Source organism: Corvus moneduloides, chromosome 2, assembly GCF_009650955.1.
Source record: "Corvus moneduloides isolate bCorMon1 chromosome 2, bCorMon1.pri, whole genome shotgun sequence".
In the NCBI taxonomy this organism is placed as follows: domain Eukaryota; kingdom Metazoa; phylum Chordata; class Aves; order Passeriformes; family Corvidae; genus Corvus; species Corvus moneduloides.
In genome coordinates, this window is record NC_045477.1 from 41,295,093 (window position 1) to 41,310,529 (window position 15,437).

General features: G+C 36.5%; 1 protein-coding gene across 2 annotated transcripts in view; it reads left to right on the plus strand.

Moving 5' to 3' along the window:
• ARHGAP42 (Rho GTPase activating protein 42) overlaps nucleotides 1–15,437 on the plus strand; it is a 148,594-nt gene that overhangs the window by 91,709 nt on the left and 41,448 nt on the right. Inside the window, exons 5-6 of one of the 2 annotated variants that reach the window (XM_032099230.1) lie at nucleotides 5,617–5,718; nucleotides 10,095–10,205. In XM_032099230.1, coding sequence (XP_031955121.1) covers nucleotides 5,617–5,718; nucleotides 10,095–10,205 — 213 coding nt within the window. The remainder of the gene's footprint in view (nucleotides 1–5,616; nucleotides 5,719–10,094; nucleotides 10,206–15,437) is intronic. The other variant, XM_032099231.1, reaches the window with a different exon arrangement.

Here is a 15,437-nt window from a genome sequence, read left to right on the forward strand (position 1 = left end):
TTGAGCTGGTGAGAAAAATATGTACTAATTCTCTGTGAGGGGAAGAAAGAAATCATCATGGCCATGTTTCACAATGTTCACTTGCTTTCTAATTCTTTGTATTCTCATCTTTTCAAGGTATTGACCTATTTTCTCCAAATAGTTTCTTTGCAATGATTTCTGGTTTAATTTCCTTTCTTGATCATTTTAAATAATTTCTTGCAGAACATGTTTATTTTATGGTTTCACAAGGATAACGCGTTGCTGGGGTTTTTTTAAGGATTAGCATGTTAAAGTGTAAAATATGAACTTTGGGACAAAGAGTTAAAAAGATTCTTTATGGACAAATACAAGATGTAGCTATGCTCTGCTAATAGATAAATATAACACCAAAAATTATTGCAACTAAAAAAAGGGAAATGAATGAGAAGGATGGCAGAGACTCTTTTTGGAAAAATAAAGAGCAATCATTTATGTAATAATTTTGAAGATACATGTAACAATTTTGACATTAAATACTGCACACAAAGCAGTGGCAGACCATTATAAAAATGCCAGATTTCTTGATGTTCCCTCTGGAAAAGGAAAGTCAACTTCAAAATAAAACAACTATTTCTGCTTTATATCTAAAAATACAGACAGCTAATGGGTAAAATTTGTAGAAATAGTGCCAGTGATTTGTAGCATGTATATGATTAGTTACAGCATGGAATCAAAATCTTTCTGAACAGGACAAAAACTGTCTAACTCAATTGGGTCAAATTTTTAATAACCTTCTTAATAGTTGATGTCTGGTCTTTTCACAGCCATAAATATTTGTAAAACGAGAGGGATACAAGAACATCTTTTGAGTTAAACTTCTAACTGGCATGCCTATAATTAGTAGTATCTCAAGCAAAATTCATTTTTGAAAGAATAATTTTTTTGGAGGTTGTCCAATCAGTGTTGAAATAAAAATATACAGGAAATCTGAGCAGAGAGAGTAAAACCAGGAATTAAACCTGGATCCGGTATTACATGACTTAAGTCTCTCAAGAGGGTACTGGAGGTTAGTAAGGCTCCATTAAATTCTGGAAGCTGGGTGTGTGGTTAAGGGCTTTCTTAATGAGGTTCCTAGAAATTTGAAGCATTTAGAACTGTAAATATTTTTGAACTGATTTAAGGCTTGATGCACTGAGAATGGTTAAACAACTAAACAGAGACATTTGCAGTGTTTAGAGTCTGCAGGACTTGGTCTAGACAAAAGGTGTTGATGACTTACACATCAGTGTAAAACACACCAAGGATTAATATTATGTAATTTCTCTTTTTCTGTGTTTAGATTTTTTTTTATTGCACCCAAATAATTATCTCACATGGATTTGGGATGGTTTTTTTTTCCTATGTTTTACCTGATATTTTGAAAGAAATGGTTGATACTTTTCCAGGGCAAAGAGAAAGGATGAGGTTTACTTTCAGGAAAAATGTGCAAGGATGAAAGGAAGCTGGAGTCTGAAGGGGATAAGAGACAGTATGGAGGTCAGGAATTAGCATCTTCCTAATGGCCACATGCCTTAAGCTTTGTGTCATGGCTGGTGCGATCTGTTCTGGTAACAGTGCAGCACGAGCTTTCTTAGCCAAGCACATCTCTTCTCCTTGGGGTTTGATCCAACGTGGAACCTAGGCAAAAGCGATCATCTGTCTCCTAAACTTTTGAGGAGATAGTTTTGCATGGAAACTTTCTTTGAAAACCTCCTAGCATGTGGAAGAGTAGAATTCTCAGTCTTATGGGCACAGATTGCTGGGGCTGGGATTCGGGTTATTCATTTGGGCAGTGGCTGTATGTGTTTTGAGGGCTGCAGAAGAACAGGATAAAGCTGGAATAAGCTGTCTGTGACTCCAGTTAGGATGCGCCTGTGTGCTGTGAGTCACCGACTGTGTGTGTGAGACAAGAGTTATTTTGGCATAAACTGAAGTGTTTCTTCTCATCCAGAACATGAATCACCTGCTTCTGAGTGTATTTTTTTTTCGTTAATTTTTATTAAGTAAACAGATTTCAGAGGCTTCAATACATCCAAATATGTGGGTTTTACTGGCACAGTGAAGGACCTTCTAAGCAAACGAAACTCACTCACCTGTTGGGGCCAGTATTTTTTATACTTTTCCCAGAAACATGTCTGAGTAATCACAGCAATGCCAGAAACACTGTCCTGCTGCAAACTTATTCCTAGGAGTATCACTGGGTAAAGACACTAATGCAGTCCAAATTGCTAAGACATCTTTATTTGCAGTTTACTTCTGTTAGTCTTTTTACTTTGTCAACTTCTACCTTTGAAGGAAGAAGGTCTTCTAAATCTGGAAAAGAAGGAAGAGGTTGATCAGATGTACTGTCTCTGAAAACACTGCACTTGGGCCAGAGGTTGTCCTGGTGATGAGGAAACTCCAATTTGTAGTTTTCTCTTTAACTTAACTTGTATAAAAACTGTGAAGGCAGTGGCTGAGCAGATCTGTGACAATGCAGAGGTGCAGTCTTGGAGGAGGCCTGTAGAAGACCAAGAGAGCCTTCAAATTCTATGTTTCCTTATGGATGGTGCCGTGGAGATCTTTATGAAGCTTCACATGAGATACAATATGCCATAAAACCACAATTACTTTATTTGAACTTGTTTTTTTCTTGTTCTTGGCAGTCGGGGGGGTTTATCTGTTTAGATGTAATCATTTACTTTTTGTGTTTTTCTTTTTACATCTAAAGAGAGGATGTGATGTGTAATTCACAGGTTTTTTTATAGATCAAGGCAGAAAATAAAAGTGATTTGATTCGGCTCATTGGGAGCCACATTAGATGTGCCAATAGTCCCCTCTTGGCATTGATATATATTTGATGTGCTGTGTGGAGGTATTTCAGATGGCAAAGTCCCATTGTCACACCTTTTTCTTTGATTCTCACCAAGCAGCTTGGACTTCAGACTCTTTTTTAGCTTGTTAGTAAAAGTTATGTTAATGTCAACATGAGCTCAAGCGGCTGACCAGACTTTGGGTCATTCATTACCTATTGATCACCTTGGTTCTGAGACAAATAGGTCACAACGCAAGATGAGTACCTACTGTTCATATCATAAATCTATCAGGGAAGGAAGGATGGAAGAACTGGCTGGGCTGCGTGATCCTAGTCTGAAATAGGTAATCCTGCAGGAGCTTTGCCCATGGCTCCTTGGCTCATTCCTTTGGTCTGACCTCTGAGACAACAAAGGCAAGCACAACTTCAAGTCCAAATGTGTAGTGTGTGCTATCAGAACCCAGGCCTCATTGTCAAAAGCTGTGTCAAGTTACCTTCTGATGTAGGTGGTCTAGTGGACAGCGTATCCACCACTGAACTCCAGTAGCTTGTGACCAGAGGCTTAAATATGGTGATCAGGAAGACTCCTTTCTCACTTTTCATGGGGGAAAAAAACCCTAAAAGGTAATTCTTTTGACGTTTTTCATTGCATCAAGTTTGCCCTTAACTTGAGTATTTCCTCAAGATGGTGACTTGGACACCTTTGTCACTTGGATTTTAAAATAATCTGGTTCATATTTCTAGTCCAGCACATAACTTCATTGTCGCAGAAGATAGGACAGTATGTAACTAACTGCACCTTTTATTCAAAAGGTACATGTGTGTTGTGTGTGATCAACTGGATTCCTGTTTGTGACCAAAGGTGCTCTTGAGATACACAGCTTCATACACAGGTTTCTCTTGCTTCATCATGAAGACCTGGCACTTGAATATTCTCCAATAAAACTGTGGCTGTGGAACTGACCTATGGTTTCAGTCCCACAAGAGTTGGTTTCTTGACTTATTAGTCATTTGTCACAACTCTGGCCTTCAGCCTTCTCTCTTATAAGAATGCATTTGGGAAAGATTTTGGAAGATAATCCTTATAGCTTCTTTTCACTTGCTAAACAAAAGAAAATCTTTCATTTTTCCTTTTTTACTTTTTTCTCCTTATATCTGCTTATCTGTAATTAAATATAGAAGGCATTGGTAATTATTCTGTATTGTTATTTACTATTTTGTTGGGTCAAGTGCCTTCTTTTCCTTATGGTGTCTTTTGAAGGTATCTCTGTTGTGAAGTAGTGAGAACATTAAATTGTGCATATTTTTCATACTAAAGGAGGTAATGAGAACATTAAATTGTGCATATTTTTCATAGTAAATATGTTTGAACTGTTTGCTGGATAGAAAGTGTATGATGTGTTTTACAATCTAGTATAATTACCATTGTGAGCTTTAGTCACTGAAGCTGATCAGTAAGTGGCTTGTTACAGCTGTTTGATAAGTGCTAATTCATGCCATTAAAATCTTCCTCCTATTTCTTATTTTTCTGACTGACCTGACTTTCCCATGATATGACTAAGGAGAACAGGGTGGTGCTGAAACACAAGCTAGTTATTTGTTTTGTTTATAAAAATTTCTAGGGAGAGAGGAGTCAGGAAGAGAATCACTGCAGTTCTTAAAATGACCTGATGTTACTGTGTGATGTCCAGTAATTAGTTCTTCTGTCATTAATAGCTTTTGCACGTGTTTAAATAGGACTGTTTGTCTTGAAGCTTTTTTTTTCCTCAAAACATTCAACTTGTTAATCATTAGGACTTTAATAAAATTATAAAAATCACCGGCAGAAAGTTGCTCTTATTTAGGGGATATATAATTTTGTAATTAAAAGTTATATTTTTATCACTAATAATACTCTGATAGGATATCAACTTCAATCAGTTCTCCTATTTCTTGAAATTTGGCACTTCTTGAAAGATGGAAAAGCTTTTTAGAAATCTATCTTTTTCTTAAATTTCAGATTTAAATTTCAGAATAGCAGATTTAAAAGTTTTGAAGTATGAGTTCTGAATCTGATTGCAGAAAATAAGATGTTTCTTAATTTACTCAAAGTAGTAGCTCTTTCTTGTATTATGTATTAAAATAGTTTTTTGGTAGAAATGTGAGGATTGGCTGCACATGATGGGAAAAACAAAGAGAAGTGGGAAAGGAAAAAGGCAGGATAACTTTTAAATGAGACAAGCTTAAATATTCAGACACATTGAAATAATATTGGAAACAGACTTTTGGACCAATTTCATTTTGCAACCACATATATGCTTTTCCGTCATCCTCATATTTTAGGAGTGTGGGTGGAAAATAAGCATATTAGTCTTAAATGCCAAGGATAGGCCTATATCATCACATTTTTTGTATTCACCTACCTCCTCCACAGTATTTTTTTTGGTGGGATTTTTTGGGGTTGTTTTTGGTTTTTTTCTTTTTTGTAAAGGCAGTGTGGCAGTTAGGTAAACTTAGAAAACTTGGGGAAGATTATTTTGTATTAGGCATCTGCTTAGAAAGATACCACCCACATAAAATCCCATCTACATTTACTGTGGCAAACCATGCAAGTCTGTTGTATGGGTTTGTTATTTATGGGGAAATTCCTGCTTACTATTGCTTTTAATAATTGAAGCAGTTCTCCTAGTATCTTTAGGTCCAATTCAGAATTAAACCCTAAAAATACTGGAACCAACAAAAGTGGTTTTGTAGTGAGGCATATTTTGGCACCTGTTATTTCTTTTAGTATAAGTTCGCTGTGTTTAGTCAAATACTTTACTTGGGAATATTTTGTTTTTCAGGATGGGAAGAAGAAATTTGACAAGGAAAGTGAAAAATATTATTCCATCTTAGAGAAGCACTTAAATTTGTCAGCAAAGAAGAAAGAATCTCATTTGCAAGATGTAAGAACTGAACACACTCTTACCTAGTGTCATACATGCATAGAAATCATGATAACGAATTGGTTCTCTTCAAGACGTGCTCTATTTTATTAATGTAAAATTGTGGTGATTTCTGGTAGTCATGCTTGTTGTGTCTATAAATTCTTAGCTGGGATTAATAAGATCCAAATAGGTATTAAATATTTTAACAAAGCAATATTCTGTGTGTGCAACTTTGTGTATTTCAAGTACAGCTAATGTTTATTGGTTGCAACAATGGAATTATATTAGTACAATAAAAGTGTGGGTTTTATAAGCTATATGTGGAATATTTGAAAGTAAATTAAGTGCTTTTGAGTTTGCCACTTAATATATTAACTGATGAAATTAAGCTTCTATTTCGCATACATTTTAATCCAGAAGACTGAACTGAGATCACTTTAATGATACTTTTTTCTGCTTCTTTTTTCCTCTTTTTCATCTTACTCCGAGATTGAGGCACCTGAAATTGACCTGAAATTATATCTATAACTTCAGCTTTGAAGAGTCTGTTTGGCTAATACTTTTCTGTTAAAAAAAACAAACCATGAAGACTTCCAGTTTAACAGGAGGATTCCAAGGCTTTTCAGTATGCTGGTAGAAATGAATATGATTTGTCTTTGAAGCAAATTACAATAAACCCAGCAATATGATATCAATGACACTTTGGGAATTGTGCCAAAAGTAGTTTAAAATTATTTTGATGGGATTACTGTTGCCATGGTCACTCTTAAATCATGGGGATTAGTTTGCAGATGGAATTTTCACCAAAGGCGTGACCATCACTCAATCACGTCATAGGATTTTTTTTTCATGTTTACCAATAATATTATAATTCAAATTAAATAAGGCTTAGAAATTCAAAATTTCTAATAATGTCTATATGCCTCCATTGCTGTTGCTGTCTATATAATAATCAGTCTAGATAAGACATTAGTTATGTAGGATTGGTTAATTGTTCCACGTGTATGTTAGAGCTCTCACTTTTCCCAGATATCTTATGTACTGATGAGGAAGCAGTTCTGTTAGAGGCTAAACCCCAGCTTAAAAAAAAAAATATATAAATTCTTACCAAAATATGGGAAAGTGAACTTAAGCATTAATTTGCTCTAGAATAGAAACAAAATAAAGTAAATAATATATTTTACTCTTGAGGCATGAGAATAATTACAGTCTAAAAGCAGCAACTGAAGTGCAAAGTAACAACTGTGAATCTAATAAACTATGGTAGAAAAACAGTGGATTTGGCTCACATCTATAAACTAATGGAAAACCAGAATAATTTTTTCCAGTGTGTCCTTAAGTGACATATCTGGATTTAAAATCTTGTAACTGAGATTCTTCCCTTATAAAGGATAAAGGGCATAACTTGCCATTTCTGGCTTCCCAGTTTTCTGTAGCTGTAGATGTGCTGAATCAGCAACATAGGCCCACCATAAGTAGAAGGTACAAGAGCAAATCAGTACTAGAATTGTTAACCAGGGAGATGTTTGGCCTGTATCTGTATTGTAGGTAAAAGGAGGCCAGGCTCCATTCCTGACCTGAAATCCAAGATAGCTGTTGACTTTCATCCAGAGTGATTTGGGTGAGCCCCAGTTACAGCCCATATGTCCAGGATGGAGTTTGTTGGAGCAGGCCACAGCAGAGCAGGGCATGAGCAAAGCACCAAGCAGTGCTGGCAGGTGGGGCTTTGGAGCCCAGGGCAGGAGATGGGCAGTCCATGCCTCAAGCCAATGTCATGCATTCAGGGAGATGGGAATGCCATTTTTTGACTGCTACATGGGAAAAATACTGTTTCCTTGAATTTGCTAATCTCAGTACTCTTTAACCCACGTTATGTGGGTTAAAGAGTACTGGGATTAGCAAAGGCCTTGTACTCTGTTGGGTTCTTTTACATGTCTCACTTGAGTGCTATTGAGAACACCTTAATTATGCATCTGAAGTTTGATGGTTGGAACATACTCTTTAGAGAGTAGTTTGCATATATTCACCCAACTGAAATGTGTTGGATATTTTAAGAGCCTGGAAGACTGCTGGTGCAGTTTACACAGGTGATTGGCTTTTTTCCTTTAGCATCAAAAAGAAACTTTCTAGTAGTGTCTTTTCACGGCCTACAGAAGCCCACAGTGGAGGAGAAAACGGGCAGAATTGAGTGATGTGAAAAATCTAATAAATTTCTGATTTCATTTCTCTGAAATCTGTTCCAGAATCGGTGTCCAAGCTTATGTGAATTTCTGGTATATATACAGTAATCATGGCCTACATCAATGAAAATACTACTCACTATGACTATGTATCATACAGGTAGAGACTCAAAACCATATCCATCAGATCTCTTTATTTTTTACATGGAGTTTGAAGTCACAGAAAAACATATGAAAATCCTTTCAGCTTTTGAAACTTTAAGATCACTTTTCAAAGTGATTCTTACAAATCTGAATCCTCTGGTGTTCACCCAAATTCATAAGCTTCTACAGAATATATATTTGGGGAATTCTGATTTAGTCCCTGTTCACTGGTGGTGATTATGGCCTTAATCCATATTTGAGATGGCACTTGGTTGTTGTAAATACCATTTCAACTGCAACCTGCTTAAATGCTGTTCAGAATAGAGGTGGATTTAATTAGGTGTTTAAATGCTTTTCCTGAGGCAAAGCCTAAAAGAGACAATTTCTAAAGCTAGGTTTCATTATTTATGTACAATTAAATGAGAGAGCTGAGGTCTGTCTCAAGTGCTTATTGATGGCATTTGTGTGAGCAAGGGATTGCTGAATCAGGTCCCACAGTGGTGGCAACTGCTTCTTTTCAGCTATGTAGCACTGTCTTTGTGATAGATTTTTTTTGTGAAACAAAACTATGAACAGAGTATCAGGGAAAACAGTAGCCAAACACACTGTATGAATGGCAAATGGCAGAGTTAATTTTGAGGTAGAGTGGTTCATTATTGGAATTTTGAATGCTTGGTTTCAGCTTCATATTATTAGTTTACTGAATTTTTGGGTTTTTTTAACAGACACTGGAAGGAAATGCTGGTACTGAATAATTTGAAACATATCCTCGAGGCCCATATGTTGAAGTAGTGTTGGAACACTGGGCTAGGGAGGTGGATCAATATCATTAAGAGCCTCTAGAGCCGAAGCACAATAGTAGCATGTCCTTGAGTAGAGAAGCAATCTTAATTATATATGGTGCTATTGATGGCCAAGTGCTGCCTGAAGGAAAATACTGACTTTTTGCTTTTGTACTGTTAAAAGTACTAAATCTTTTTTATGATGTGTTTGCTGGTTTAAAGTTTTTTGTCAAGGGAAAACAACATCAAGTGTTCCCAATTTCCCTGCATTTGTTATTTTTAGTGCCAGAATTAAACTAGAGAATATACAGAAGTATCCTTCTATATTTTAACTGTCATATGTCAAAAATAGGCGATCTTACTCCTGTTGTTGATCAATGATAATATTTTGACCAAAGAGCAAAATCTAATACAGCGCAGAAGGGATTTGTTGGAAAAATTATTTGTTATGAAGATGGATGAATTAAAACGGAATCTGCATGTCTTCTTTAAACATTATCAACATGCTACACTGCTTGTCTGTTAGTTCCCTCTCCTGTGGCTTGTTTAAATTGAGGATAAAAGCCTATTACTCCTTATCAGCTGATAAGAGTTAATTCTTTAGCTATTTAGGCAGAAGACACTGTTCTGATACTGGATCTCCATGTTGGGTGGTATTAGTCAGGCGCTTCTGACAAGAATTGCCTTGTAGTTCTGTCACTTGAAAATTAAAACTTGAAATATATTTGATTTATGAGGTTAGGGACTTAAATGTGTTTACATTCCAGGAACATATGACTCATACTATAAAATAATAGCTTGGGAGATGTCATTGTTAAAGACAGCCTATTTAAGAAAGAAAATACCTTCTTGGGAAGGTATTTGAACCTGAGAAACAGATATGATTTCAGTACATATGACACTCAAATATTTCAATAGAAATAATTATCTTTTTGTCTGTCCTTGATTCTTACACTGCTCATTTCTATTTCCTTTTCTAAACTTGCATATACCAAGTACCTGCTGCCACCTTTCTTTCCTGCCAGGCTCTCCTAAAAACTAGACCCTTAAAGTGCAAAAAGAAAGAAGAAACCAAAAACGATCAGGTAAAAGGCATAGGCTGAAATGTGTAATGTTAACTTCTTAAACTTGCCTTTAGCTTTTTAAAGTAGGTATTCTAATTTTCAGAAAGAAAATCCTATGAAACTTGTAAAATAATCTAATGGAAGATCTGTTTGTAAATGGCATAACCTGTTTTTAAAGCAATTAAAGGACTAAAATAATGTCCATATTTCTTTTTGTCTTTTAGGCAGATACACAGATTGACAGAGAACATCAGAACTTTTATGAAGCATCATTAGAATATGTTTTTAAAATTCAAGAAGTACAAGAGAAAAAGAAATTTGAATTTGTAGAACCTGTAAGTTTTGTTTTATTTTCTTTAGAATGCATGCATTTAAAGCTGAAAATTGAATTTAAAATATCAATTTTTTTGCTCCCTTTTAAAGTTTTGAATGCAGGTTCCTTGTATATAGACAAACATTAAGATCTTGGCTTGGGCACTTCCCATGTTTATTAAAGGATTATGTAAGAGTGTAGTATCTACTGTCAAGTGAAATGTCTGATGACTTTAAGTGTGCGTAACAGTTTAATGGGACATCATGTAATGTTGTGTCTGGGCAGCACATAATCGATGTTTCCTAATACCATGATTTAATGGCTTAAATTTTGAGCCAGTTTTTAAATTTAAATATTTTATGTAGGCAGTGTACACAGACATTGTTCTGAGTTACGCATGAAGTAAAGTGAAAAATCAATTTTTCTGTAGGATAGGTAAGTTTATTTTTTGTTGGTGGAGTCATCTGTCTTTAGTTTACTTTGCAAATAAAGGAAAGCATATGTTGACATGCCATTAAAGAGTAAGATAAAGTTGTGTTTCAATGTCCGTATTTAAGTTTGGGATTTCCTTCTGTGTTTCCATCCCCCACTCCTAACTCTCTTCTGGGTCAGTCAGTACCAAAAGCAGCTTCAGTATGTGATGCAGGCATATTTCTGTGGCCTAGTAGCAGTATTACTACTGTTCATGTCATACAGACAGGACTAGCTTGCCAGGTGCCTGATATGGCTAGTATCTATAGCCCTTGACAGAGAACTTCCAATGCCATGTGTCCCTTCCTATTAAGCACACTGAGCACAGCAGAGCACTGCTTGTCAGAGAGGAACATGATGAGTGTAACTTTCTCTCCACACATCTCCCAGCTTCCTTGTAACTACTGAAGCAGCACTCTTGACTGTGAAACGGGTTGAATTACATCTCTAACACCCTGTGTCACCAAGAAGAGCTTCTCAGATACCTTCTTTCCACGAGATGACAGTGTATTGTATAGTGAATGTTTGACATTGATGCAAACTAATGAACCTGGATTCAGCAAGCAGTACTTACAGAAATCCTATCTTTATGGCATACAGCTGCCAAATCTTGGAGACTAAAACTTTACTCACATTCCTAAATAAGAACATTTTTCTACCTGTCACAGATTAATCCAGAGTGTGTGTCTCTGTCTCCTTCTGCAAAACACTCACATCCTGGAAAAATCTAGCAATCGTGACCTAGCTCTGACCCTAGTAGAGAAGACTCTATGCTCCTTTAATGTAATAGAAACTTTCTGTATTGAAAAGACCTTGTACATTGGAAAATACTGTGCAACTGTGCACAGTTAAAATAGGTAAAATTTACTTTTGAATGTATCTGTTTCCATGCTGTCTCACATCAGTAGGCGTTCAGCCCAGTATGACATACTTGATGTTCCAGGGGAAGGTACAGGAAATACTCTTGTGACGGGGTAATGATAGCCCTTGCAGGTAATGTCTTCTGACTTTGGGTGTGAATTTATTTATAATCAGTCTGGATATAGATGGAGATTAAATTATAACATCAGTTGCAAAATTTTGAATCTTCAGAATTCTTAATTTTTGTTTGTAATCTGTTGTATACAACATGCTGAAATAAAAGCATTTGCGAAAACACATAAGGCTAAAAATGCCTTATGCAAAAAAATAAAAGTACTAATCAGCAATACCATGAGATTAAAAAAAGCCAAACTAAACAAACCAAAAAAACCCAGACTTCAAAAAAGGCTTTCTGCAATTCATGTTTGTGTAAGTGATGTTGGAAGTATGAGCATGTGCTCCTAGATGAAACGTCTAGATAAAGACAAAGCCTAACGCTTTAAAATCAGGTATCGAAAGAATTGTCTTAATATGAATTTTCCTCTGTGTGCTCTGTGAAGGTGTGCATGGCAGAAGATGCCTGGTCGTGTGTCTGCATGGACATGCCTCCTCAGGAGCGCTGATGGTTGTGGGTTATTCTAGTGTATGTGCTGCCTGTGCCTCTGATTTATCAGCACAGTGTCACGTCTTCTTATAATTCTCAGTCTGACATCTTGCTAACAGACTCAGTGGAGGAGAGTTTAACAAAATAAATCTGTTAGTGCAGTGAAGGAGGAAACTGTGATGCCCATGTGAAAGAAGAATAAGTTTGCGACATGGGAATAGAACTGAAAAGCAAATGATTTGTTGAACATCCTTTCAAGACCTTCAGTTTTTCTATGGCAAAGGATAAAGAAAATCTGAGAACCAGAGTGGGAGAAGTAACCTAGCAAAAATTGCCAGGTGGGTTACAGCTAGGGCAGTAGAAGTTGGTAAAAGTGGAGTATGTTCTTTCCTGGAGGAGAGTGGGGAAAGATTTTAAGGTACAGATGCTAATGACTCATACAGTGAGTAGAAGACTGTAGTGTTTAGAGTAGACTTTTGCAGCTGCTTCTCAGGCCCTGGGTTTCTCTTTGTTCTCTGCATCTTGATCAAAGTGGTTGCTAATGTGTACTAGTGTGAGTAACTGACACATTCCTATTTGTGATCCTCCTAGATCTTGATTTTTTCCAAGAAAAGAAGACAACTGAGGTTTTCTTACAGATCATGAATTTAAACTTTTTCTGAGGGACAAATTAATGTTCAAATTTACAGCAAGATAAACAATAAAGCAAAATAAGTGACAATAATCTGTTTTACTAGCTTTTCTTTTGTGATCCCAAAGAAGCTAGTCCAAGCCAACAGTGCTTTCTGAGGTTTTTACGCTTGTTAAAATACTGCAAACACCTTCCTAAAGTTCTGCTTTGTCCTGTGGTGATGCCAGGACTTCCTTGTCCTGTAGAAATCAGGGCACAAAGTTCATAAGCAGTAAACTATCTGAAATGTGAGGGGTGGTCTGTTAAATGTTTATTTAAAGAGAAGAAAAAAAGAACAGCCAACCAAAAAACGCTGCCTGTAATTACATGCATTTCCATGAGACTTCACAGTGGCCATTAAATTTGAATTTCCCTTTCTTGCATTTTCTACATTATTAACTACGTTCACTTTAATCTGAAGAATAAGTGCTATCTGCTTATAAATAAAAAGAAAACAGGGAGACAGGGACTTCTGGCTGATGTGCTGCAGGCCAAAGGTTAAATTCCTTCCCTATCCGAAACCTAAGTACAGTCTTCTTCCTGTGAGAATGAAACGAACAGGCAGTCTTGAGGTCAGCAGCTCTACATAAAAATAAATAAAGTCTCAAGAAGTAGTTGGGTTTTGTTTCGAATTCTGTGTTGAAATCCTCATGGCTCTGGTGTGGTGAGTAGCTTTGTATTCTGGAGTTCAGACCTCACTCTTTACTGATGTGACTGATTAGATACTCAGAATGAGATAACTATAAGGCACTTTTTAAAATGAAAAATTGTTGATATGAAAGCATCAGGTATTGTTTGTGATGTTTGATGAAATAAATTACCTCCTTATGTGTGAATACCACCTCGAAATACATTCTGAAAATTTTCTTTGAAAGGAAAAGGGGCTGGTTTTCTAGTCTTGTTTTTAATATTATTTTTATACTATTTCATATTAATTTCCTTTAAATTATGAGCCTGCCTTTAGCAAGAGTGCCACTTCTAATGCCAGCAACAAGAAAAACCCACTATGAGCATAAGCCTAGGACAAAAGACCCTGACTTTTAAATCTCTTCCATACAATGCTCTGGCTGTACCTGTCCTGATGGATGTGATTATGGAGATGCCTTAGCAACACAGGCCCATTGGGTACAGGGCGTTTTCTGATCCCTGTTTTTCCACTGCTAGTGACACGTACATTGAAGTGAATACCATCCTCAGTGTCATGTTTCAACACAGAACTTAAATACACTGATCTAGGACTTGCATAATGCTTTTCTTTTATTCCTATTTTCCTAAGTGCTTAGAGAGTGTTTAACCAGGAAAACCTCAAGGCCAGATCCTCTGCAGTGCACAACTGCCAGAATACCTGAGAAGTACTTTAAATAAAATTAATTCAGATTTTTCTCAGGGTTTTGGGGGGTTTTTTAGCTGCTGTTGTATTTTTGCTTTCTGATAAATTCAGCTTTGCTGCCATCTTGTGTTAAATATTTTCCTTGGTATTTCTCAGTGTATTCTATAAAAGTGTTTTGTATGATGTAAAATGTTTTTCTTCAAGTATTGGAGCTGAAATGTATACAGTTTATTCTCCTGAAATGCTCTTTAAACTGATCTTTGAAATTCAGGCATAAGCTGACATACTGAAAGCTTGTCCCACTAGTTCTTTATTGTAATTTTGGTGTGCTTTAGTGTCGTGATCTGGCTGCAGTTTTGCTAGTGTTACTCCTGCAGTATTTCTTCAGCTGAAAAAGGTGGGTTTAGCAGCAGGCTCCTGCTTACAGGTTATCTTAATCCACACATCCTTTTGACTGGACCAAGTCAGACTGAGCACAGGAGTAGTTGTGCTGCAGCATCTGAAGGAGCTGTAGCTGGGGACTCTGATGAGTAACTGAATCTAGAGTGAGCACAGGCTTCGCATAACTGGAGCCAAAGCAGAGCTTTGGTTAAAATTTGCTTATTTTATACTTCATTCATTAAAAGGAAGATTAATTTTCTTTCTTTTCCTTTAAATAGTACTTTCCAGAATTATAGAAATTTAGAATTATAGTCTAGAATTATAGAAAATTATAGAACTCTTTCTGTCTATTTGCACAATTGGATGTTTTTACGACAAACTGTTGTATTTGGACCTTCCTCAGAAACACTTGAATAATCAGTAAGAGATTTCAGGGTCCAGTCCTTAGCTAATGATTTCAGCTGGACAGATGAATCATGTTAAACTGGGATGATTTATACAAGATGTGGAGCCCTCCACTTGAGACTGCATTGCCTTCATTGCTCGATGGTAGAATATGGTTCAGGAATTCACATCCACTGTAGAGGCCCACACAAAAACTTGCTTTTATGTCCAAGGATCTTCTCAGTTCTTCAGGCTCCATGACTGGCTTACTGGGCAGCCTGGGATTCTGGGCACCATCTTTGCCTGAGGCCAGGGTTTCATCTGATCCTACAATACCAGTAAAAACCAAGGGCAGAATCCTTCTCCCAGCCATACTTTGTATTTGTGCTCACACTGATGATCTGTTCACCTCCAACTGCTTTAACTTACTAATGCAGCAAAAGAGCTCTCAGCAGTTTCTTAGAAAGTAATAGGGGAGAGAAGGCAGAACAATTTAGCTACAATTCTTCAAGTAGGGCTGAGAAGAAATGTAAAAATATAAGTGCAGTAAAAA